At 32.3% G+C, this 26,456-nt stretch overlaps 1 protein-coding gene across 1 annotated transcript in view; it reads right to left on the minus strand.

The window, feature by feature from the left end:
• The window catches only part of LOC150084800 (serine/threonine-protein kinase Genghis Khan-like), a 477,571-nt gene that overhangs the window by 198,194 nt on the left and 252,921 nt on the right, over window positions 1-26,456 (minus strand). The window contains exons 10-12 of the mRNA XM_090376356.1: window positions 24,599-24,678; window positions 16,699-16,826; window positions 5,625-5,756 (exon numbers count right to left, since the gene is read on the minus strand). Coding sequence (XP_090232482.1) covers window positions 5,625-5,756; window positions 16,699-16,826; window positions 24,599-24,678 — 340 coding nt within the window. The remainder of the gene's footprint in view (window positions 1-5,624; window positions 5,757-16,698; window positions 16,827-24,598; window positions 24,679-26,456) is intronic.

Raw genomic sequence — 26,456 nt, forward strand, 5'->3', positions numbered from 1 at the left:
TTTTATTTTTATTAAGAATAAATTGTACATACTTTAATACGCTAACCATCATAATATATCACAATATATATATACAATTTTTGCTAAGACATGATTCATGATCTGCAGCACCTATCCATAGTAGAAAGGTTAATTTTCTACAGGTTAAGGTCTATCAACTTGGTCTTGGCTAGCATTTGTGAAAAAAATGCGAGTTGAAGGGCTTCAACCTTTTGATAACCTTTGGCAAAGTTTAGGACTCACTCTTAAACCAAGTTTGGGAAACCTCAATTCTAGGGCTCCCCAAAAATATAAATAAGACAATCAGTGCATATATTAAGGATAGAGACTTTATCTTCAAGATAGAAACTCTGTGTGATGAAGGGGTGTGTTCAAGATTAGATATCAGCTCAGTTCTGAAGATTTACTTTGGAAGGTGGATCCAGTTGTTTGTCTATTTTATTATACAAAATTCTAGTTATCATATTTTTATGTTGTGCAGGTGACAAACAAGGCAGCAGCAACCCATATTCCAACTGACTGTACCACTTTACAGCTAACATAAGTTTCGCAACATCCATAGGCATCCATCGTATTGGGTCTGATGCAGATTAAACTTCAATGTCTGAAATGTCTTCAGTAATTTTTAGCAAGAGAATCAATGTGCTCTCAGGTTAGCCTGGTGTTTAACAGAACTCGAAAAATATAGCAGAGTTGGAAATGCTGAAGCCAGATCCCTGCTAGTGAAGAACCAAAGGGACTGATGAACAATGTGAGAAAATTACAAACTTCAATTTAACTTGGTTTATACCAAACTCAAAAAACTATGCATATTTGAAAAATTATACAGCCACTCCCCAACTTACGTAAGGGTTGCGTTGCACAGAACTCTATGTAAGTCGAATTTTACGTAAGTCTGAATTTCCCTAAATGCTTATGCGGCACTCGCAACTATGCGTGCTGAATTTGACTGAAGCAAAAAGGAAATGTTCAACGAACATGTAAATAGAATTATTTATTAAATTTTTTTATCGCATGCGCAGGAAAATGCACAAAATTACAAAAAGGGAGAGGAGACAGGCATAACATCAGCAGGTTTTACCTTTCGAGCATCGCTGCCAGAATTAACTCTCCAGCTGATAAGCATGCCGCTGTGCAAGTTGAGGGCTGTAGAGATTTACAAGGGGTTTTTTCCAACACATGACAAAATTTCTCTGCAGCTGCAGAATCAGCACTGGCGACTTCACTGCATACTTTAATGTTTTGGAAACCAACGTGATGCTTGAACCTATCAAACCACCTGTTGCTTGCCACGAAATTGGCTTGGGGTTCGCCATACTTATCCTTAATATCTTCAAAAATGCTTCTTGCTTTTTCTTGAGTGGCCATTGAACTCAGGCACTCGCTTCTGAATCTGATTTTCCATCCATATTATTAATAGCTTTACCATCTTTGATATAGCACCTGAACGCTGTTTTGTGATCACTGGTGATCTCAAGTGCATTGATCCTTTGACATGCTCTTTTATATGCACACTGTCCCTTAAAATAGTATTCACTGGTGAAGCAGTGAGACCTAATTCCCACGTAATAGATAAACTTTGTCCTGCTTCTTACTTCTAAATCATTTTCATCTTCATTTCTAAATCAATTTTTTTTTCGTTTCCTAGTGCTGCCAGCACTTGCACTTTCCATTGGTCCCTTTCCTGTCACCATTGTGTAATAAGTAAACAGGAATGAAGAGAAGATTCTGAAAATTTATTTATGTTTTTTTATATGATTGAGATTTCAGCGAAGGGGAACTCATTTCACCATAATACCGCAGCGTAAAAACCCACAGAATTCCAGTTATCAGTATCATGGCAAATGCAATAAGATCAAGTTTACTACCCATTTATAATAGATTGCACTAACAGAAAAGCCCAATAAACCAGAAAGTGCAAATTGTTTTTTTTTTTTTTTTTTTTATTGTTTTATGGTAGTGACCTCCAAAAATGTGTTTAAGAAAAATATCACAAAAGCGTTCAAAATTGATTCTTATAATGGAACGTATGATAACAATGAAAGTGTAGTGCAATTTCCATTATAAAAATGACCTTTTAGAAAGATAAATAGCTTAGCTATACTGTATAGCAAAAATTTCAACTTCCGAGGTCTTGGAACGAATTATCAAAAAAAAAAGCGTTATTGGGTTCAAATTACATCGATTTATTCATACAAGATGCAAGATACATTTTCGTGATTTTTTTTAAGTTTGCACCGGCCGGCAAAAACTTATGTAAAATCGACTTTCCCTAAGTCAAGTATTATGTAAGCTGGGGAGTGCCTGTACTAGCTGTTAACCCTTTCTCCTTCCCTTGAGATAATAACAACCACAGCTGACCTTTTCCAAAATGTATCATTCTGAGTGAAATGCAAGTTTCTTTGTATCAGAAGTTGGTTCAGAAAGTTTAGCATTTTGGTTGGAAATGAGGGTAACAGCTGTGTGGGAGCCATTTTTAAACCTGCTAAGCAGACTTTTTAAATTTCTTAATTTTTATTTTTATTTTTTTCTGCCATTGTTCTGTTAAAATTAGTAGTGCAGATATTATTAGTGTTTATCTGATAAAGTGAAATTATTTCTTACCTGGCCTTGGAAATTTTTCGAAAACAAGATTTGAATTAGGAGAGAATTTCTGCCACCATCGTTTTGCATATACTTCAGTGACATAAGAATGCATACATGCTATTTAACATTCTTTTATGTAATTCCGCAGGAGTATAATTAATATTAAAAGTGTTATATTAAGTTTGCAAACTGTAAATTAATAACACAAACAAGTTTTTATATTGTTATTATTATTATTTTTTTTTATTATTTTTTTTGTACCACATTAATGTTTTAACTTTGTTAATTTTTTGGTACCATAACAGTATAACAATAAGTAACATAATCTTTAGCATAGTAAAGCATAATAGTATAAGGAACAGTAAAATTTTATTATTGTACACATAAATTCCGGCTAAAATCATGCCACAGCACAGAGCAGCAAAGCAAAGAGCTCGAAGAAGTAGCAGGAATGTTTGTCTTGGGGAGAATTGTCGAAGAAAGTTTTCCTGCAAATCATGACTTTATTCAATGTGCTACTTGTTGCTTATTTGAAAAGTCATCTGTAGTGGGACATGATACAGCCAAAGGGGATGCTTTTATGTGTTTTTGTTGCAAAGAGTGTGGGGAGGTTAAGTGCAAACTGAGAATTCTAATGGGATTATATATGAGATCTTGAAGAACAGGGTTGATGGCTTCAAAAGAATTGAAATAAGGGACCCATCAAGCACTCAGATGCCCAGCTCAATGCTAGAGTTCACATTCAAGCATCACACAAACTAGCAAAATCCTCAAAGGCAAAGATCCCTAGTCTCACCAGAAGTAGCTACTCTCAGTGATTCTGGTGTCAAGGAAACAAAAAATATATTGCTTAAAAAGGATAAGTGGAATAGTAGTAGGATATACAGAAAGGTGTAACAGGATCACCTTTGAAGGGAACAAAAGGTAATACTGTTAAACACATATTGGTACTAATGGTATTTTAGGAGAATATCTGAAGAATTGCTTAACAGATGCAGGACAATGTGGAGAGTTAGGAATAAAGCTGAGGTGTTTACAATTGTGGCCATACACAAAAGGAGGGAGTACATGAGTTTTTTTTAATTAGTTTGGCCCTTGAGAGACTGTTTTTACAGAGGGGTGGGATACAGTTAAATAGAAGTGGTTAATAAAGGGCTATAAACAGAACCACTGAAAATGCTTGTTGGGGGAGAGTACAAAGACAGTAATTATCAACAGCCAAATCCCATTTTTTTTTACCATTAGTCTATTTTTACCTCAGTGTGTGTTTATGTGCACACATGTGCACGCGAGAAAATATAAAATTCGGAAAGTCTATTTATGGATTGATTACATCATCTAACAAATCATTTCTCATGCCATCACAATGGCATGTAAGGGTGCCACACAGCATAACTTATTGGCTACTTGTTTAGCTAACTCAGATTTACTTAGTCAAGCACCACACCAGAGATCCTTATTCAAAGCATTTCTTTCTGTTATTTGCAGCTTATTTAGGAACATCAGTTCCTAACAAGAAAATCAAAGACATGTGCCAGTGATAAGCTGACAACAGATATTGCAAAATCAGAATTTCTTAGTCCGTGGTTTTCGGAGATGTTATGGTGAACAGGGTCAACAAACACATCCAATCCAGGTGAACCTCAAGCACAACAATCACTTTTCTCCTTGTACATACCTGTGATACTTCTGCATGAACATAAATAGCCACTGCTGATAATACTGGCACCCTATGTCTGAATCCCTGTTTAAGTCAAATGTAATCAGATTAGTTTATTAATGTTATAATGCACCCAGAGATGTTGTCTGTCAGCTTGTACATAAAGTCACTGACACATACATAGCTGTCAACTCAGCAGATAAAAACAGACTCCATTTTTTTCTTTGGCCCACTCTCCTGCACACCATTCATTCCAACATAGTTTTCTTCATCTTTTTCACCTAAAAAAAAAATGGCATCACCATTAAATTTGGGAATTAAAAAAAAATATATCCCCAATTTGTGCATGAAAATTTCATTCTTTGTTTCCAGTTAAACTGGAAGTCAGATGGCTAGATTGTACTGTATAAAATATGGGAAATGTGCAGAATAAAACATTGGCTATATTGTAAAGTTAAGCTAAATTTTTTTGTACATGTGGTGTGAAGCTAAATTTGATTTAACAACATCCTTAAAAAGTTCCTAAGAAATACGATGTACTACTTAAAAAGAGATACAGCAGCATTTTTCCATGCATTATAAAATCTGGAAAAGGTAACATGTTTGCCTTGTGTACTATATGTAGTGTATTTTTCAGTTCCAAAGAGGTAGGAAACATGATGCAAGCGAACATTTGAAAATAAAACAGCATAAGAATTGTGAAAACAGATACGGCATTTAAAAGTGAAAATAACATTGTCACACCATACAGGCTTATTAACAACATTTATCATAGAAAATCATCTTCTGCTGATCATGCAGGAGGCACGTTATTTAAAAAAAAAGCACACACCAGGATTTCAAAGAAACATGACTTCCAATAGTGAAATAGTGGGAGGGGGAGAGAAGGATGTAGAGGAATAAAAACAGCAAGCACTGTATATATATATATATAAAAAAAAGAAAAAAAATTCTTGAAGTAAATGATAATCAGTAGATGTGGTCTAACAGACATTTCGAAACAGAAATCCACAACCAGAAAAATCACAAGTGTTAATGTTTGAAAACGCACTATACAGGTAAATCTATGGTGGAATCTTAATATAAAATGTGTAAGTTGCCAGTTATCATTAATTAAGTCCAAAGTTTGTATTCATAAAATTCTGGGCTCCCCCACCCCAGTAAAAATTACAAAAATCTCCCACTTCCAGAAATATGAGGTTATGCACATGTTAGAAATACATTGTTCAGATTTTACATGTGATGTTTCTAATAAACTGTCTGTTGAGTGAATAAATTTTCAGATTTTCAGTTTAAATGTATCTTAATGAATACATTTAGTAATTTACATGAGTTAATAATAGAACAATATACTCAGAAATATTAGCAATTCATATACCTGAATTTTTCTTCTTTACGGTATTAATTTCATCTTGCAATTTCCTCACTTCAGTTTCTGTGGCATTTCCCTTCCCTATATTATCTTCTCCATCTACAATATTTTTCTGCTGTTGAATGATCTTTGCAGTATCTGCAATTTTTAAAAATACCTGTTTATTTTTTCAAATAATCATTAGCAATAAGAGGTGCTGCAAAATAGAAAATAGCTCAAATTATCCAAGCATTTCTGAATATTTTCCTATCAATTGAATAATCTTATAGTCCACTGCAAAGAAGCAGAGGATGTGAAACCTTTGCTGAAGAAATAAATATTATTAATGTAAATATAAAGTCTGTTCAAGAAGTATCCAGATTACACTCACTGTTCAAATTTGAGACAGTGCACTGTAAAAAAGCATAATGTGTTTAGACAAGTCTCATCCTTACCTCCATGCAGTAGGCTGTTCACTCACTTAAGGAATTGTTATTACCTGCCAGTAATGAAGACAGGTTCACATCTTATCATATTTCAAAACAGTGAGTGCACTAAGAGCAACAAATGTATATTAAATTTCGCTTTAAACTGGAAAAACCACAAGTGAAACATTTAATCTTAAAATAGCATATGGGAACTCTGCAATGGGCCAATAACAAGTTTATGATTGGAACCATCATTTCAAACAGGGCAGGGAGTCTGCCAAAAGTTGCAAAAGTAAAGGCCATGTCGCTAGCATTTTTTGACTATGAGAGTGTTTTCCACCACAAATAGAGTTGTATGTTGAAGTTCTGAGACACCTTCATGATGTGGTTCTAAGAATAGGGTTGGTTAGATGGAACTTTAGACTGCCTGCTTCATCGCAGTAATGCACCATTGCAATGTGTACAGTTTTTTTTTTTTTGGCAAAAATTGGAAATCACTCAAGTCCAGCAACCCCTACGCTCACCAGATATGGCTCCATGTGCCCTCCTTCCGCCATTTTTGTTTCCTAGATTGAAGAAAAACCCTGAAAGGACAGTTTCTGAAAAAGGAGCAATACCAATATCAAAAATACAATATTGAAATGAGCTTTCGAGAAATATTACTTTTTAAAAAGATCGCTTCCACCTGGAAGTGTAGCTAGTATTAAATGTAATGATAGAAAACTATACAACTATATTATATTATACAACTTCATCTTTTGATCACTAGTAAACAAAAATTCTATGAAAAAAGACTTAGTGAATTTCAATGAAGCTTTTTCTTCATTTTATTATATTAACATAACATGCTGTAAAACCTAAAAACATTAGCTTTATCCAAGAATTCCTGTAATCATTTCTGAAGAAATGATTACAGGAATGCCTACCAGCAGATATTAATATGTTCTTATCAACTAACTGATAACAAAAAATTTTAGTGATCAGCTACAGAAGTATTTTGTTCGAAATTACAGTGGTTTGGGACAGAAAGCCTAAAGCTATAGAAATTATAAACAAGTTTCCTACACTTAAACTTCAAATAAGTAACTTTCTCTGGGAAAGGTATGCTATTGAGTGCCATCAACTAGACATGCTGTCTGGATGATGGCACTCCATTGAGTGATGGACTTTATCAATGAGATTTAATGATATTCAGTTTTAAAAGTGTGAATATTTATTTTCAATTTATATTAACATTTTATATGTATTATTAATAAAACTTAATAAATACAAACAATAAAAATGGGAAACTTTTTAATAAACTGCCATTTTTTATTAATAGATCAGTACATATTTCTGAAAACTTTCTACTATCAGGTCAGAATTATTCAAATTAGGATAATAAATTTTAATTTTATAGAATTCCCATTATTTCAAAATGTATTTATTTATTTGACCACATACACATGCTAATGAAAGTCACTAATTCTCATGCATGTATATACAATAAACATAATATTGTATTAGAAGATGAAATGCATAAGGCATAATTTCTTATGGGTTCAGGCAATTAACAATATAATATTGGTGTAGATACACCATAGTTTACCCATAAATTTGAACTACTTATGTAGTGTAAAAGGCATTGTTTTAATAGTATCTCATATTGTGGGTGCCATCACAATGAGATAGCTGGTATTGCACTACTTCAAATAAATAACGCTTCTCTAGTAGAGAAGACTACTGTTATTTATTTTCAGTGGACCACTCAGACGATCGTTTCTAAGCTTTTTGGTTTCATCATCAGTGAGTGGGCAGGTACCCTGGTAATGCAACATGTATTTCCACAATATGAGAGACTATTAAAACAATGCCTTTTACACCACATACATAGTTCAAATTTATGGGTAAAGTATGGTGTATCTACACCAATATTATATACTTAAACATAATATGTACACATCTAAAAATAAACAATTTCAAACAATGTGGTTTGCAGTCAAGCCAGCTAGTATAATAAAACAGAATTCCAGCTAACACATCAGCAACTGAACAATCGTTAATAATAAAATATTAATAAAATAAAAATATATAAAAATAAAAAGTGAAAAGCAAGGAACTAAAAAGGCACCAAGGAGTGAATAAGAGAATCAAATCAGTAAACTTTTTCATGCGACTGTAAATGAAGTAGAAGTCATGCAATAGAAGGCAGAATGAGCAAAATATACTTAGCACACAATGAATGACAATTCCTTCAATGAAATATTACATTCTTCCAATAACATTGAAGAAATTTTATTTGGATATGCAGAACATTATTGGATCAATATTGTTGGTAAGGAGGCAAATTAATGTCAAACTAATCCAGTATGGGAAGAATAACTTACTTGTATAGCATCAAAATAGCAGAATCATCTCTAAAGGAAGTTGATGAGCATTTAATTAAATCCAATAACTTAAATGCACAGGGAACAGTGAAATTTATAAGGAAACACAGATGAAAATCATAATGGAATGTTTTTGAATTAAAAGATGCAATGAGCTCATCTGAAACTAAATAATCAAATAATATTGGTGATATATGATGGTGCTTAGAATGAAACCTGTCTAACTTGCATTTTCTCAGATTCAATGTAATATTATTCTCCAGGCCAGAGGGAGATAATTTCTAGAGTGTACTGCATTAACTGGAAATTAAACAAAGAGCAAATCAGCTAATTTTGGATCACTGGCAGATTGCCAATTATTGAATAAATCAGCAGTCAACAGAAGTGGGGGGGGGAACATTTATACTCCAACACAACCAATAGGTCATACAGTACAGTTAATTGCTTTTAAAAATGAATGCAATCATTAACTGTATTTTAGCAGTCTTGAATTATTGAATAAATCAGCAGTCAACAGAAGTGAGGGGAACATTTATACTCCAACACAACCAATAGGTCACACAGTACAGTTAATTGCTTTTAAAAATGAATGCAATCATTAACTGTATTTTAGCAGTCTTGAAACGTGGTCCACTCAAAAAATCTGGCATTACTGCACTCTTTCAATTGACTATTTGGCTGTCGGGAAAAGTATGTATGGGCCCAAAGGAGTAGTGTGTATATGTTTTGAAGATTGTTTCAACATGGTAACAACAAATTACTTCTGAATACATATAGACTGCTATGAAACTCTATATGGGCATGTTTCATCTTTTAATTGTGTTTACAAGTAATAGTACCCATTTTTATATTTATGACAGTTTCAAAAATCTGAATAAATTTCAGAATAAATTTTCTGAATAAATTTTCACTACAACTCTTTCTTAAAAACATCATTCTTTAAAATTCTGAAATACAGTACATGCTGCTGCTTATTGTGATCATGGATAATGTTATCACTCTTATGAAGTCCTGATCAGACATATACACAGAAAAAACAAAGTTTACTGTAATCAATGCTTCACTTTATATTATTGCATTTTTGCCTTATTGCAGTTTATGCATGTGCAGTGTATGAACAGACACAATTTGGCCACAGCAGCCCTTGTGTTGTTAAACCCAACAACAACATCACAGCATGTGCAGTGGAAGTGCTTACGTGAAATCCAGATCTGTTCTTCAACTCTGACACATTGCATGTCCAGTTACTGTTGTTGCTTCATACAGTTTATATGGCTGTATGTCTTATTATTCTGTAAAAGAATATACTGTATCTGTACTCCTACCAATCTGACTGCTTTACAGTAGAGCATTAACTTTTTTTATAATTCTTGATTTTAATATTTTCTCTATTTGTTTTTAATAGTTTGTATGAATTTCCAGAAACATTATAACAGTTTCTCTTTCATTGATAATTTTTTTTTAAGACAGTGGACAATCAAAATAAAGTATTTATTATTGCTTGATTTTCATGTTTTCTTTCTGTCTACTTCCACCTTTTTATGTACACATTTCCACTCTGTACCCATAAATAACTCTGAACAGCTGCATTCTTGTTCCATTGGTTATTGCTATCAGTTTAGCTGAGTACCAAAGTGTTCACAATAAGTGACATTCACTGTGCTTTCTGAAAAAATAAGTGAAACTTCTGTCCAAATTTCTAATACAGGGATTCCCAATGGAGTCAATATTGACCCCTGGCAGTCAAAGTCTTGAAAGAGTGATAAATACATGCTAAGGAGCCGAATGGGGATCGACGGGCAAATTATATAATAATAATAAATATAATAATATATTATTTAAAAATATAGCTATGAATATTGAATATTGGTCTTGTTAATTTTTGGTTGTAGCAATTTGGTATGCTAATTTTATATTCTTAATAACTGCTATCAGTATAAGAAATTATAAGTGCAGTTATGAAAATGGACCTGGATCCAATCTTAAAAAGCATTCTGTTGAACCATACAGTTCAATTTCGAACTGATGAAATGGCTGAGGATATCCAAAAAAAAAAAAAACTGTGGTTTCTGAATTGTAGACAAAATTTGATGTATAATTGAATTTATTTTTTCTGAATTAAAGATGTACAGGTAGTTCTCGACTTTACGAGTTAATTCATTACTAGCGCGTGTGCTTGTAAGAGGGAATTTATTTCACATACACATAAGGTTAAAAATAGGGGTTACGTTCTCAACAATGGAATTAGTTAGCTAATTAGTTTATGTTTAAACAATGATTGATTTATTGAAAGAAATGAAAACAAAGCCTGTAAAATCAAGCAAATTATAATAAAATAGAAATTATTTATGACTTACAAATGTTAAAGAATGTTTATTCTTCATCATCATCGACTAAATGCACACAAGTTGATCACTCATTATTGGTTCGGCACTTGTTGGATTGTTGCACAAGGAGTCGTCTTCATCAGAAATGTTCCAAGAGGCATTTGTTTCCGAGATAATCTTCTTTTTTAATTATAAATTTCATGATTGCATGCATAAGCATTTTTTAACAGCACACACAAATTGCAAATAACATGATTTGCGTGGAGTAACAAGTTTACGAAGATTTAACAAAAAAGAATGAAGAGAAGATTCTGAAAATTTATTTATGTTTTTTATATGATTGAAGATTTCAGTAAAGGAGAAACACATTTCACTATAATAACATAAAAAACCACACAAACAATTCCAGCTATCGATATTTTCGCAAATGCAAGAAGATCAAGTTTACTACCTGTTTATAATTGCTTGCACTAACAGAAAAGCCCAATAAACCGGAAAGTGCAAATTGTTTTTATTGTTTTATGGTCATGACCTCCAGAAATGTGCTTTAGAAAAATATCAAAAAGGCATTTAAAACTGATTCTTATAACAGATGAAAACATATGATAACGATGAAAGTGTAGTGCATTTTAATGATTTGAATTGGTAACTAATACAATTTACAAACCACGTTCACGACCTTTTATATGGCCTTAAGGTCACGCTCTTGACCTTAAAAGTGACATTTTAGAGAGATAAATAACTTAGTTATACAGCGAAAATTTCAACTTCAGAGATCTTGAAACGAATTAACAAAAAACAATGTGTTACTGGGTTCACATTGCGATATTTTAACGATACAATGTCTCTGGAAAGTTTAACATTCATTTTTTTTAAAATTAATGTTCATATTTTCAATTTTGTTGAAATTTGATACTTGGGAAAAAAAAACTTGTAAAGCACGAACTGCCTGTATATGACAGGAAGCTTTGATAAATAAATATAATAGAAATCACTTCGGATGATAGTCATCGACCAACTACACGTGAAAATTCAAATTAATAATCAAATGAATTTTTTTTTTCTTCAAAAAATATAGGAAACAATATTCCTATTACTAATATTGTAGCAGCTGCTTCTGATGGAACACCGGCAATGGCCTGCAAATATAGAGGGTTTTTAGCACTTTTGAAGAAAAAGATTCCTGTTGTTAGAACTCACAGGTAGCATTTGGTTGCAAAAAACAAGTGAAAAACTCCATTTTAAATAAATAAATTTAAAAGAGTAAGAGATTACCTCAATCTTTTGCATAGAATGCTTCCAGTCGATGCTCTCCAATTGGAGAGCATCGACTGGAAGCATTCTATGCAAAAGATTGAGGTAATCTCTTACTCTTTTAAATATAGTTACAACGTAGAAGTTATTGAGCCTAGTAGCTCTGTGTTTTTTATAAATCAATAAATGAAATAAAGGCAAAATCCTTGAATGATCATCTGTTGGTGTCAATTATGTGATCAAAATGACAAAATCTACAACCAGCTGCTTTTACACACAGAGGTATGCTGGTTATCAAAAGGAAATTGTTTACAATGTTATATTAAACTTTCTGATTCTATAATAGAATTTCTTCTTTAAATAAAGAAATCATTAACAACAAAATTAACTGAATAAAAAAAGCATGTATTTTACTTGGCTGATATACTGTATATTCAATGTTTAATGAAATCCAAACAAGACTACAAGGCAGAGATTTAAATATAATTCAAGTTTGGAGAATTATTTACGCATTTTGATCCAAAATGTACCTATATAAGATCACTTTAAATTGAAGAGATTTTTATTACTTTGCTAACTTGTCAATTATGGAAAAAGATATAATTTTAGATGAAAATTCACTATTGTACATTCACATATTACACTTGAAACTGAAAGAAGACTTTAACATCTTATTTAAGGATATGATTGTACAAGAATGAATTCTACAACTACTTGAGTGTGATGTGTCTAAGTTGAATTTATTTTACAAAAAGAGTTAATTGATATGACAGAAGCTTAGGCCAAATCGGTGTTCCAAACTGGAGGGTATGGCATCCTATTGGAATAATTAAGGGAAATAAATATCCTAAATTAAAAACTACAGCAAAACTTCTTTTTTTTTTTTTTTTTTTTTTAGCATTCTCTGGTTCTCATCCAGTGGGAACTAGATTCAGCCATATTAATAATTTACTGAGAAAACAAGACAGACTGAACATATCAGAATGTGGGGACCTAAGGATCAAATTAAGAAATTTTAGCACAGATAAAGCACAACTTAATTGCAAACCATCAGCCATAACTGCATCATTAACAATTAATACTAATGACTAAAATGGATATTTAACAGACTGATTTTTATGACACTAAAATTATTAGTGAGTTAACACAAACTGATTGTTACTTACTGTGTATTATAATTATTTTCTATTTTTAATTAATAATTAACAGTTTATATAAGAATAATTGGGGCTTAGAGGGGGGAACAGGCATTCTGTGTGTTACCAGACACTCAGTCTAAAACACTGATGGATCCAATATCTTTCTATTTCAGAAGATTTAGGAGAAGTCCAGTGGGCCTGCTTCCCTAAAATCCACTCATTAACACCTTCTTGATGGTAAGCCCTGCTATGTCATTTGGGTGGCAACGAACGTGTAGTGGTTCTCTTCAATACGCCTGGTCAGCATGAAGAGGAAAAGACCAAACCCTCCAGCACGACAGTAAGACAAAACAAATGGCCCTCAGTCCCCAGTGGCTTTCACTCCCCCTGTTACGGCAGCGAGAGAATCAGAGTGGAAGCAGAGGGTGCTAAGAATCTCTGCATATGACCAGGCTGCCATACATGGAAACTGAACTTGGCCTGTTACAACATAAGATCGTTCGTTGGTGAAGACAGGATATTAGAGCTGGAAAAGGAATTAGAAAATGTGAATTAGAATATCATCGGTTTGGCTGAAACAAGAAGAAATGAATCACTTATAAGTTTATCAAGTGGAAATCTGCTGTATGTACACCAATGGAAACAGTGAATGGAGTGAAAGTGGAGTTGGCTTTCTGGTCCATAAAGATATAAAAAACAACATTTTGGAATTCAAATTACATCACCAAGGGTGTCAAGACTACTACTCAAGATTTCTAAGAGGTATAAGCTAAAGGTTATAATGATTTATGCACCAACATCGAGCAATGATGATGAAGAGGTTGAAGAAATGTACACCGAAATTGAGTCTTCTAGATGAACAGAAAACTCACTACACTATCATCATGGGAGACTTCAGTGCTAAGGTTGGAAAGAAACAAAACAGCACAGAAAGGGGAAATATGGGAAATTTTGGAATTGGTGAAAGAAATGAAAGACTTGTGGAATCTCGAGGAATGGCAGTAATGAACACTTTTTTTCAAGAAAAGGGTGAATAGAAAGTGGACATGGAAGAGACCAAACGGATTAACAACTAATGAAGTCGACTTCATGAGAAGATATATCGTGAATGATGTTACAGTCCTGAACAAGGTAAATGTTGGAAGTGATCACAGAAGGGTAAGATGCACACTTGATATAGATGTAAGAAAAGAAAGGAAAAAACTGACTCGAGTAAATAATACAAAGGTCTTTGAGATAACAGAAGAGGAGAAAAGGCAGTATGTACTGGAACTTAAGAACAAGTTTGAGCTTCTGCAGATTGTTCAGGACCAAGATACCAACGAGGAATATTACAACTTTCTGAAAGTGATAAAGCCACTTTCTGAAAGTGATAAAGCCCAAGGAACCTATAGGTAAAAAGAAATACAAAGAAGAAAAAATTAGTCAAGAAACACTTGTCATGATGAACCAAAGACGAAAAATGAAGAGCAAAAAAAAAAAAAAACACTGACAAGGAGAAAATTGAGTATACTGAGTTATGCAAAGTCATTAGAAAGAGACTCAGAGAGGACATAAGAAAATTTAACATAAGAAAAGTAGAACAAGCATTAAGGGAAAACAAAATATTTAAATCAGCAGCCATGAGCAGTAATACAGAAAGACAAATGATACTGAAACTGAAGAATAGTGATGGTGTACTTATAAATAGCAGAGACGGCATAATTCAAATAGAGTTATACAAGGAGCAAGGGAATGATGCTAGCAGTGGGGAAGATGGATCCCAAATTAGTAACACATACAACATACCTGATATCCTTCCTGAAGAGGTAGAACATGCATTATCAGAAAAACCCTGGAGAAGATGAAGTTACCGTAGAGTTGTTAAAATTTGGAGGAAGAGACATGACAAAAACTGGCAAGACTCTTCACAAAATGCATTAGAAAAGGTGTAATGCCTAAGCAGTGGAATAATGCAATCAGTTTTGCTGCATAAGAAAGGAGATAAATCAGAAATTGGAAATTATAGACCAATTAGCTTGTTATCCCACATCTACAAGTTGTTCACAAGGGTCATTACTAACAGATTAAAATAATTGATCAGAATCAACCGAAAGAGCAAGCTGGCTTTAGGACAGGATTCTCAACTATGAATCACCTTCACATAATGTCACAGCTAATAGAGAAAGCAAATGGATATAAAACACCATTATGCCTGGCATTTGTGGATTATGAAAAGGCATTTGACTCCAGACAGCATAAGGCAATGTTTTGGGCACTGGAAAGACAAGGCATAGATACCCCATATATTATGATTTTGAAGAAAATATATGAGAATGCTACCTCCTTTATTAGACTAGACATAGACAGTAGTAAATTTAAAATTGAGAAAGGAGTTCAACAAGGAGACACGATATCTCTGAAGTTGTTTACTGCTTCCCTTAAGGAAGCTTTCAGAAAATTAGACTGATCGCAGAAAGGAGTCAATGTGAATGGAGAGTACCTAAACCATTTACGATTTGCAGATGACATTGTGGTCCTAAGCCAAGATCCCAAAGAATTAGAGGAAAATCTTAATCAGTTATGCACAGTTAGCAAGGATTTTGGACTAAAGATGAATATGGCTAAAACAAAAGTGATGATAAATAAGTATGCCACAGAAAGGGATGTAATGATTGAAGGAGCAGTAATTGAAAAAGTGGAGTCATATACTTATCTGGGACACGTTATTAGCTGTAATAATGATAAATGGCTGGAGTCAAGAGAAGAATAAATTTTGGATGGATAGCATTCAGGAAATATACACATACTGAGGAGCAATATCCCAATTTGTCTGAAATGTAAAATAATGAACCAATGTATACTCCCCACCATGACTTATGGAAGTGAAACTTGGGCACTCACCAAAAGAATGGATGAGAAGCTGCGATCTACACAGTGAAGAATGGAACGAATTATATTGGGAATCAGACTGTTAGATAAGAAGAGAAACACGTGGATTAGGCAACAAACACAAGTAAAGGACATTCTTATCAAAACTAAAGAACTAAAATGGTCTTGGGCAGGACACATAGCTCGAAGACATGATGACAGATGGACTAAGAAAATAATGGACTGACAGGTTGTCTTCCAGGTTTTCTTCTAGCTCCCAAGAGGAGCTAGAAGAAAACCTGGAAGACAACAACGGAGATGGACAGATGAAATTCATGAGTTTGTGGGTAGTAAATGGATGGCCATTGCACAAAACAGAAGGAACTGGAAAGTTGCTGGAGAGGCCTTCATCCTGCAGTGGATTGAAAATGGCTGATGATGATGATAAGAATAATCTATCCATTAAAATTAAAATGTGTGTATTATTTGGTTGAGGGTATCAACGCATGAAAAATGAATTTTTTTAAAGGGGTCGACAGGTAAAAAAAAAAGGCTGAAAAGCCCTGTTCTAATAGAGTAAAACAGTTTTAAAATATACATACAGTATATATATATATATAAAATAACGTGTGGTTTGTAGAATAAATTATTTTGCTTCTTAACTGTCAAATATTACTACTATATAATAAATCATCATATAAATCTGATAAAAAAAAAATGAGTTAAATAATGCTCACCTTTGACTCTTTTCATTAACTCTGCCTTTTCTTGCTCCAATTTTTCTACTTTTTTCTCCCAATTTTTGTAAACTAAATTGTCTAGTTCATCATAATTTCCTATGTCTTCTCCAAAACTTAAGCATTTACTAAAATTTAAAAAAAAACATAACATAAAAAGATATTTTAATTCAAAATCAATATATTCCAAGAAATTTTAAAAGAAATATTTAATCAAACTTAGACATATTTTTTCATTTAATGAAATGCAATGAATAAAGAACAACTACAGTATATTCTTATTCATTTAATAATGGTTATTCAAATTGTAATGTATTTCAAAGTCACTACCATTTCTTGACTACTGGTGCAGGATTTTGTCTTTTAGTGCAGATAATTTGAAATGTGGAATGAAATTTGGTGTCTGAAATGAGTTGCATGACTCATATATAACATTATAACAGTTTCAGTGAAATCAGAATATACCATATTCTTTGAAGAGACTGCTGAAACTAACAGCAGTCAAACATCATTATAAGAGAATTAGAGCTATATTGAAACTTTGCTACTGTACAGTATATATACCTATAAATTTATACAATTTTATCCCCTTCCTAAAGAACTGCATGCAGTATAGACAGAATCCTGAGAATACACATACTTCTAACTCATGCTGTTAGCACCCAAGTAACACATTTGAAAACATTACAATCATATTGTATACATCAGTGAAATCAGAATATACCATATTAAATAAATATTAGAAGACATATTTCAACCCTGGCACTATACATCACTGCATCTACACACTCAAATATCAGAGAATATCAATGAATGTGCACAGTTAATAAATAAAATAAAAATTGAACTGCTTAAAGAATAATTTAGAATTAGGTATGTAAAATCTTTATCAATTTTCATTATGCTTTGTTTTTAAAAAAGTACTACAGAACCAAATAACCAAAAATTCTCATATGTAATAATGAAGTTTACTAAGATTCGTTTTTGCTACCATTAGTCATGCAGCTCACTGTACATAAGCTAATGACTGTATGCCAAAATAGGAAGGTGGTAATTGAAAACAAGAAAAATTCTCCTGAAAATAATTTTGTCTGAAATTAAGATGGAAGCAGCTAAAGAGATAAAAAAAATATATATTTTTGGGTCCTATTATCTTAATGTAACTGTTATTGTTGGTTTCAGAAGATGAACAGAGTTTATCTGAAAAAAAAAAAAAAAAAAAAAGTCTTAATTGATAAGTTGCATAGTTGCTTTAATTGTTTCCTTTCAGGTAGCTTCCATCATTAATCTATTCCATACATAATGACATAATATACCCACAAAAAAAATAAATAAATAAAATAAATAAAAAAAACTTCCATATAATCAAGATAAAATTTCACAAAGATTTTCCAGCTGTATACACAATGGACATTTCTCCTCTTTTCACTGTCTAAAATGACATCAAACTAGGCACTGGTTCACAAGCACTGCATGTATGACCAGCTTGAGTAAATATAACTGGCAAGAGCAGTTCCACTCATTTATGAAGCTTACTGCAAATAAACAGCAGTGCGCTCTCTCTCTCTCTCTCAAGAGAGAGAGAGAGAGAGAGAGAGAGACTTTTTTTGCACAAATTACAAGGTATTAAACAGTGCTAATAATATCCCAAGATATGGATATTCTCTCTCTAGCAGATATTTATTATTATACGTAATAAACAACACGACACGGATATTTTAATGTACAGCTCATCAGATTTTTAGCATCAAGCTTTAGATTAGTAATAATAGCAACAAAAACAAATTACATGCAAGAAATTGAGTTTCTCCAGAGTATAATTGTCTTATATCAATTAAATTAACATGTTAATTGTCTATTTGCAAATATCTATGAAAATGAAATTAAACAGTTCTTAACATTTTAAATGAGAGATGTGAAGCTGTATTAATTTTCACAACTATCTCATTTAAAATGTATGAATTTTAAATAAACATTAGTAGAATGGTAGTTCCGATTCTAATACTGAATTAAGTTAAAAATAACATAATTAAAAAGTAAAATATTTGGAATCAAAAGTTTTGTTTAAAATATAATCATTCATAAAATAAGCCAAGTGTGAAGTCAGAATAACGTTGAATGTAAATTGATGTATCATTTCTCATTTTTGCTGCATCATTTCTTTTTCCACTACCTCCATTTGCATTCAACCTTATTCTGACTCCGTACTATCTTACTGTCACATTAGTCTTTGCATTTTAATTCTGTCAGTTCTAAAAATTAATACAGCTTTATTGCACTAAATTCTACTGACTTCCAATCTCAGGTCACCTATCTTGTCAACAATTATATTTTAAACAAAACTTTTGATTTTGAATATTTTACTTTTTAATTATGTTATTCTTAATTTAATTCAATAAACAGCGCATCAGGACTGCCATTCTACCTAATGCTTATTCGAAAATCTTGTATTAAAATATTTGTATAATTTCATATTAAGTTATACAATTAAAACCACCAAATTGTTAAGCATCTTTATTGGAGACATGATTACAGCACAATTCTTATATATTATGAATTACAGTGAAATGCCCATGTTAACATTTATGTTATTTTATATTCATATTAAAAGCTATTACAAACAAATGCTTTTCAGAATATGCCTCCTCCTGCTCAAAAATAAAAACTGAAATGCTAATTGGCTAGTTTCACCAGAATATCATTTATTCATAATGAGCTAAATGGTCAGGTCATACAGACAAAAAGTTCAAGTACTGCTACTCTTAATTTGAACCCACTCGTTACAAGGCAGTAAGTCAATCCCACTCGAGACCTGTAAAATTACAAAGTACATTCGAACTTCCCTATAACAAATTCGATAAATCCGGCGAAAAAATTTGTTATAGAGAAATTTCGTTATACAGAGAATATCTTTTTTATTAGAAATTGTTATCTAATTAGAAAATGAAAACGAATCAACATTTATTTTTAATGTATTTTATTTCAAAAACATACTTATTTAAATTACGTTTACACAATTTTCGCTGGTAAATATCACAAATTAAAAAAATCTGTAATTTTCGTTTGCACAGTACAATTAAAAAATTGTCTGATTCTCAAAGAAAACCTCACATTTGTTCAGAGCATTAAAAACATTATCAGGAACATTTTTAACAAAACCGTAGACCCATACAAACCGTTTTAAAAGTGTTAATCATTTCTTCGCAAGTTGGCTTTTCTACGGGTTGTTCTGATGCATCTCTTCAGCGTCATCGTTAATTTCTTCGTGATTATGGTCGCATCTAACACTGTTCAGTAGTATTTCATCTTCATTTGGATGTTCTGCTGTGATCTACATAAACATAACTATCCATTGTTATTTCATTTTCGATGTTTCCAGACAATTCTAATAATGTCCAAAAGTTTTTCAGTTGTGAAGGGGGCAGTTCATCTTGTTCGTCCAGTCATTGTTCGACTTTGTATTTAATGCAAATCCCGCTTTTGAAAAACAATTTTGAATAGTGTATTCAGTGACATCATTTTTCCAAACTTTTGCCAGTTCAGAGATGCAATCTCTAAGGTTAATTGTAACCTCCAAGTTTCTATTTTTTGCTAACACATTGACAATCTTCATTATTATTCTCTTTCGATAATGAAATTTAAAATTTTTAATAATGCCTTGGTCCATTGGCTGGAGTTTTGACATTACGTTTGGTGATAAAAACAACTTACCACTTTTAAGTTTGGCAGGATGTGCCGGACAGTTGTCAGTTACCAACATGATTTTCCTTTTTTTCTTTTGTTATACGCTTGTCTAGTTTTAATATCCATTCTTTAAAAATATCCCTTGTCATCCATGCCTCTCTATTAAAGGTGCAGTCAACTTGCAAAGATTTTGTGCCTCTAAAACTTCTTGGATTTTTTGATATTCCGACGACTAAAAGTCTTAATTTTTCACTTCCTGTCATATTTGCTCCAACTAGCACAGTGATTCTTTCTTTGCTTTGTTTTCCGCCAAAACATTTATCATCCTTAAAAGCAAGTGTTCTATTCGGTAAACATTTAAAGAATAAACCCATTTCGTCAGCATTAGAAACATCCTTACACTCATATTCTTCCAAAATCTTCTTAAAGGTATTGTTCCTCCAACTGTTGCAATCTTCTTCGCTTGCATTAACACTTTCTCCACAAATAATCTTTTCCACAATTCTGTGGCGCTTCTTAAATTTATCTAGCCACCCAGTGCTCGCATTAAATTCTGTATGTCCAAGGGACTGTGCAAATTTCAGAGTTTGTTGCTTAATTATTAGGCCCGATATTGGGATGTTCTTTTCACGTATCATTTGCACCCATTTTAGAACAGCTTTATCAACATCTTCCTATATACAAAACTTAATTCGCTTCTTGTCTGCTCCTCCTTCACAATTGCATTTAAAATTGATTCTCGATTTTTTAAAATCGTAGATAAACTGCTTGCAGACATGCGATATTTCTCCGCAACATCTTTTTTCTTAAAACCCTGGTCAATATCATAACAATCTTTGCTTTATCATCGATACTTAAACACTTTCTCTTCGACATTGTTTCCGCGATTGTAAAAATTACTCTACTGCAGCTCTTGCCGATACATAACATACACTCAAACTTCGGTGCACTGGCCATATAGTGAATTGTTAGTACAGGTACCGCCTACTCAATGACGTTCGCTTGCCAATTCAACAGTATCACTCACTTTGAAGAAATATACGACTTTGTGAATTTCTTTTATTTTGCTTTCATTCATATATACACAAAAGAAAATTTATGATTAACGTATGCTGTATGTTACTTTTCAGAAAAGAAAAAAAAAAAAAAAAACAAGAGCATATAGTCTATGTGATTGATGACGGACGGAAAAAAAAAAAAAAAAAAAATTATGCAACCATCTACTAGGGGTCCAGTTAGACGAGAACGGACATATCATATAATGACTGACATGAAGGTCATGTGGTACAGTTGAGGTGAGAAGCGAATGTCACTCAGTAGGCATTACTAAAAACCGACTATGGTAGCCTTCTATGTATTGCCGCCGCAGCATGCTAAAGGTTTACCGCAGCGAATTTCGTTTTCCCCTGAGCCAACATCAATTTACAAATCTACCCTATTTATTGTAAAGTTTATGACCACTTTTAAGAAAACCCATTTGGTTTAATAACTGTAACAAAAATGAAATAAAGACCCTCCTATGGGCCACAAATGTTCACCAAAAGGATGATTATTTAATTCCAGATGCTAATGCGAAATTTCGGAGGGAAGGAGGCAGTATATTTGAGCGGCTGTTTAGCAGTAGATGCTTAAAATTTTCAAAAATGCTTTTACTAATTTTTTTAAAAATTCGTTACAGATAACACTTCGTTATATGGGGTTAATTTTACATGTAATTTCGTTTCAAGGTGCAATGTTTCGCGAAAAAATTCGTAATATAGAGAAATTCGTTAAATAGAAGTTCGTAATAGAGAAGTTCCACTGTACTATAAATCAAATTCTCTTATCCGACATTTTGTAAATTAGCACATGATGAGAAAAGAATAAAATGGTGACAAAGTACAAAAATTCAAGCCACACAGGTAGTACCAAAGAAGTTGCATGTGCAAAAAAAAAAAAAAAAAAACTGGTTTTCTGTCACTATTTCATTTGTAACACCATTCTGTTTGAATATTTATTTCTCAAATAAATCTTAATTTCTTAGCTTAGAAGTACTGTATTTTTTGTCTTCAAATGCGTTCCCTTTTATCAGTTATAAAACAAAGCATAAAATGCAACCAAAATTCTCTTTGTTCACATCTAATATTAACAAAGACAATTTTGTTAACATTAAAAAATAAGTGTGTGAAACTGAAGAGTGCAAATGAGCGAGTTCAGGTATCATGATACAGTCAGACAAAAAGCTATCATGCAGTAAACAAGTGACCAAGAAAACACAATATCTTATCAAAAATTGACTATACTTTTGCTTCTAGGGAAAAAGTGGTTATTGTTCCATTATGCAAATCACTGGCAGTCTCGACACTGATTTGGAATTAAGAGAACAATAGCCTTTACAAATAATGCTACATACAATTGCATTTGGAATGTTACATTCAAATCTGGAGGCCACATTTAAAGAAAAAAGGGTTTTGTCAATGATATACAGAAACTCACTCGGCCAAAGCAAAGCCATCATTCCATTATGTAAAGCAGCAATGGTTAAGCCACACTGGGAATATTGCATACAGGCTTGGGGACCTCATTTTAAGAAATGATGTGGCATTGCTGGAGAGAGTACAGAGAGGAGTCACAAGACTGGATCTCTCTGCCCACACCTCCTCAAAAACCAAGCATATGGAGGATAACCTATAAAGGTGTTTTAAAGCTTTAACAGGTTGAGTAAATTAAATGCAGGGGACACTTAGTCATATGAATAATTTTAAATTGAAAGAAGATAACTGTAAAATATATGGCCTGAAATTTTCCTTTAGTATTAGACTGACTTTTGAAATAAAAAGTCAAATAAATATCACTGTTATCTAAAGGAAATTTGCAGTGGTTTGAAGACTGTCTGAATTTAAGGAAGGACTGCAAGAAATGAGTAAATGAAGTGAGGGAAAGAGACACTGGTGATCTCATTTTTTTTTTTTTTTTTTTTTGGTTGATGCTATATAAGCTTGCTTCCTTGCCAATACTAATACTAATAATAGTGATCTTGAAAGAATCTTAAGACTAGTGACTTATATGGTGAGAATAACAATGGCACGTGCACACAAGGAGAGACTATAAATATGAGTTATAGAACTTGGAAACTAGGCATTTGAGGAATGACTGATGCACATAAGGCACAAGGGGAAATAAACAGGGCATAAATACAAACTACATTATTTGGAAAAACTACAGACTGAACCTCTCAAATAAGTTTATATTTAGTTGGCATATTGTTAACTGAATAAAACTACTTCCCAGGGGAGAAGCAGAGCATGATAAATGATATAAGGTTGCACTTTTGTTTTTATTTGCAGATGCAGTAGTCTGTGTATCTGCCAAATTAAAAAAAAAAAAAAACTGAAAACTTTTAATAGAAATAGATCATGGGACCACTCTGGAATTGTGTTCTGGTACTGTTGAAGTAGCAGTGCCAAACTTTTCTGCAAAATTAATGTAACTAATTACTGCATACTATACTGTAAATCTTTATTACAAAAATCAAATCTGTAACCATACCTGTCAAATTGTGATATACAAATTCCAAATATATATTTTAACCTAATATTGTAAGAACATATTGGCATATGGTCACTATACTGAGGCTGATCCTAGGAAGAGCCACTCAATGTTGGCTTTTAATTGCATATTGTTATTTTGGCAGATCCATGATGGACAAAAAAAAAAAAAAAAAATACATAGACAACATACACTTACTAAAAACCAAAAATTAATTTAAAATTATCAGAAAACCAAAACATGCGCACCCAATTATTAGAATAATTCCAGCTAAATTATTTTTTGTAGGTATGGGCCATATACTAATACTGCAATGCAATATTATTTTCAATGCAGGACTTGTGTATATCACTGGCAAAATTAAAATAAATATGCTTTATATAAAGTATATGACTTATGTAAATTATTTAAAAAAAATTAATTCCATCACTAGAAAAAATATGTGGTGCTCATAAAATCATTAATCCATATAAACTAAATTTATGAAGGACATGGCCATTAGTCATTTATAGCACAGAATTCATTATACAATTTTTGAACCAGAAAAAAAATAATAATAATAAATAAATAATATTAATAACAGTATCACACAATGATAATTATATAATCTGAAAATTATCTGAAAATTGTATCTCTATCTTCTTCTATATAAAGAGATATGTGCAACACATCCTGCTTCTTTACTTACTTTCCTGAAGTAAATGTAAATCCAATAAATGGTAAATGCAATCCAGTGAATACTGCATTTCCAGAAGGTGGAACAGAATCCTAAAAAAAGTGTATATATATATAAAACACACATTTTAATAAATAATACAAAATGTTAATGAAAATGCCTAATTCATACACAATCACAGAAGTACCAAATACTTTCAGTAATGATCAAACCAATAAAATACGAAATATAATGTCTTATAAGCTTACAAAAGATCTTAAAATGCAAACAAATTGCAACCATTAAAAATATGTATGGACTTTGAAAGGGCTTGTTGCAATTTAAAATGACATTAGTAAATTTTGACAGTGTTCAGTTTCACTTCCCTTCAGTCATGAAACAAGTAAGTGACTGGAAACGTACAACCAAAAATATAGATGTACAAATTCAAGTTTTGAGAAATGGATCAGGTATCTAAACAACATTAGCAGGAAAATAGCATCTATTTCCAAAGTAGGATCACTATTTGTTCTCAAAAATTATAAAGAAATCTCGGATAAGCTCAAGGAGTATATACAAGGAGGAAATTGTTGGGCTTTACATAGGAAGCAGTGGATAAATGCACCTGTCATATGGCAGGCATTTTTACACTACTACTCTAAATATATATTTTTTAAAATCATAATGATAAGCTGCCATTTTGATACCACTAAACATCTTAAACTTTCAGCAGATTGTAAGTCAAAGTGAAATTCCTTTTTGTGAAACAGGAATGAATGAGAACATCTTAATGAACAATAATATTTCCTAGGGATTTAATTAAAGTTGGAAGAATTAAAAGAATAACTAAACATAGCACAGCAACTTTCACAAGTACAAAAATAAAATGAACTTAAGGGGGGGGGGGGGAACAGTTTTACTCAGAAACCCATAAATAGCACATGAAATAAAACGAAATGACTATGAACACTTTACTATATATAGCACCAGCTCTAACAACCAAATGGATACAAAGTAGCCTTTTTGGAGCAAAAATATAATTTTAATAAAATAGCTGGCATACAAAACTAAATCACAGGCTTTATTTAGGAAGGATACACCATTTTATTAATGCTAAATTAGTAGATGATAATAATAATATCATCCACTAATTTAGTGGATGGTATTATTATCATCATCCACTAATTTAGCATTAATAAAATGGTGGGCAAAAAAGTATGGTTCTGGTAATTATTCAATAATTATGATCATTAAAATTTTAATAGCAGCTTTATGAATATGAAAATATTACAGTATATTAAAAAATACCATTATGTTCATTTTCTGAATAGAACTTTTATTAATCCCTGTCCACAGGCACCGAATTGCATTAACAAGAGATCTCTTCATTGTATGGATTTCAAACCAAGACATAGGTTACAGTTGCTATATTTCTTGCCAGTTTTGGGCACCATTTCATCAGTCTGTTGAAGGACTATTAAAGGGCAAAGGAATCCATTTCAAATTAATACAGTAAACCCCCGCTATTCGCGGTATCTGTATTTGCGGTTTCGCATATTCGCGATCGCCGATTTAATATAAAATGAAACCTAAAAAAATGTGAATTTTAAAGTGCCGTGAATATTTTCCGCCATAAAAAAACATGGGCGTGGCTAAAATTATCTTTCCTGGTCAAAACAGTGCTCGGTGGGTGGGGGAGAGGTGTGACAAAATCGCGAGTGTGGATGTTTCTCGCTAATCCTTGTTCAGTATGTGTTATGCGCTTGTCATGGAAGGTTTCGTCGTTTGCTTTAAATTTATACGCTTATAAATTGATATGCTTACAAAAATGATAAATCTACCATTTTTCGGTGTATAACAGACTTTTTCGAGTGTGTTAACTGAAGAAAGT

Source organism: Mastigoproctus giganteus, chromosome 6 (assembly GCF_048544385.1).
Source record: "Mastigoproctus giganteus isolate SK-2022 chromosome 6, ASM4854438v1, whole genome shotgun sequence".
Classification (NCBI taxonomy): Eukaryota; Metazoa; Arthropoda; class Arachnida; order Uropygi; family Thelyphonidae; genus Mastigoproctus; species Mastigoproctus giganteus.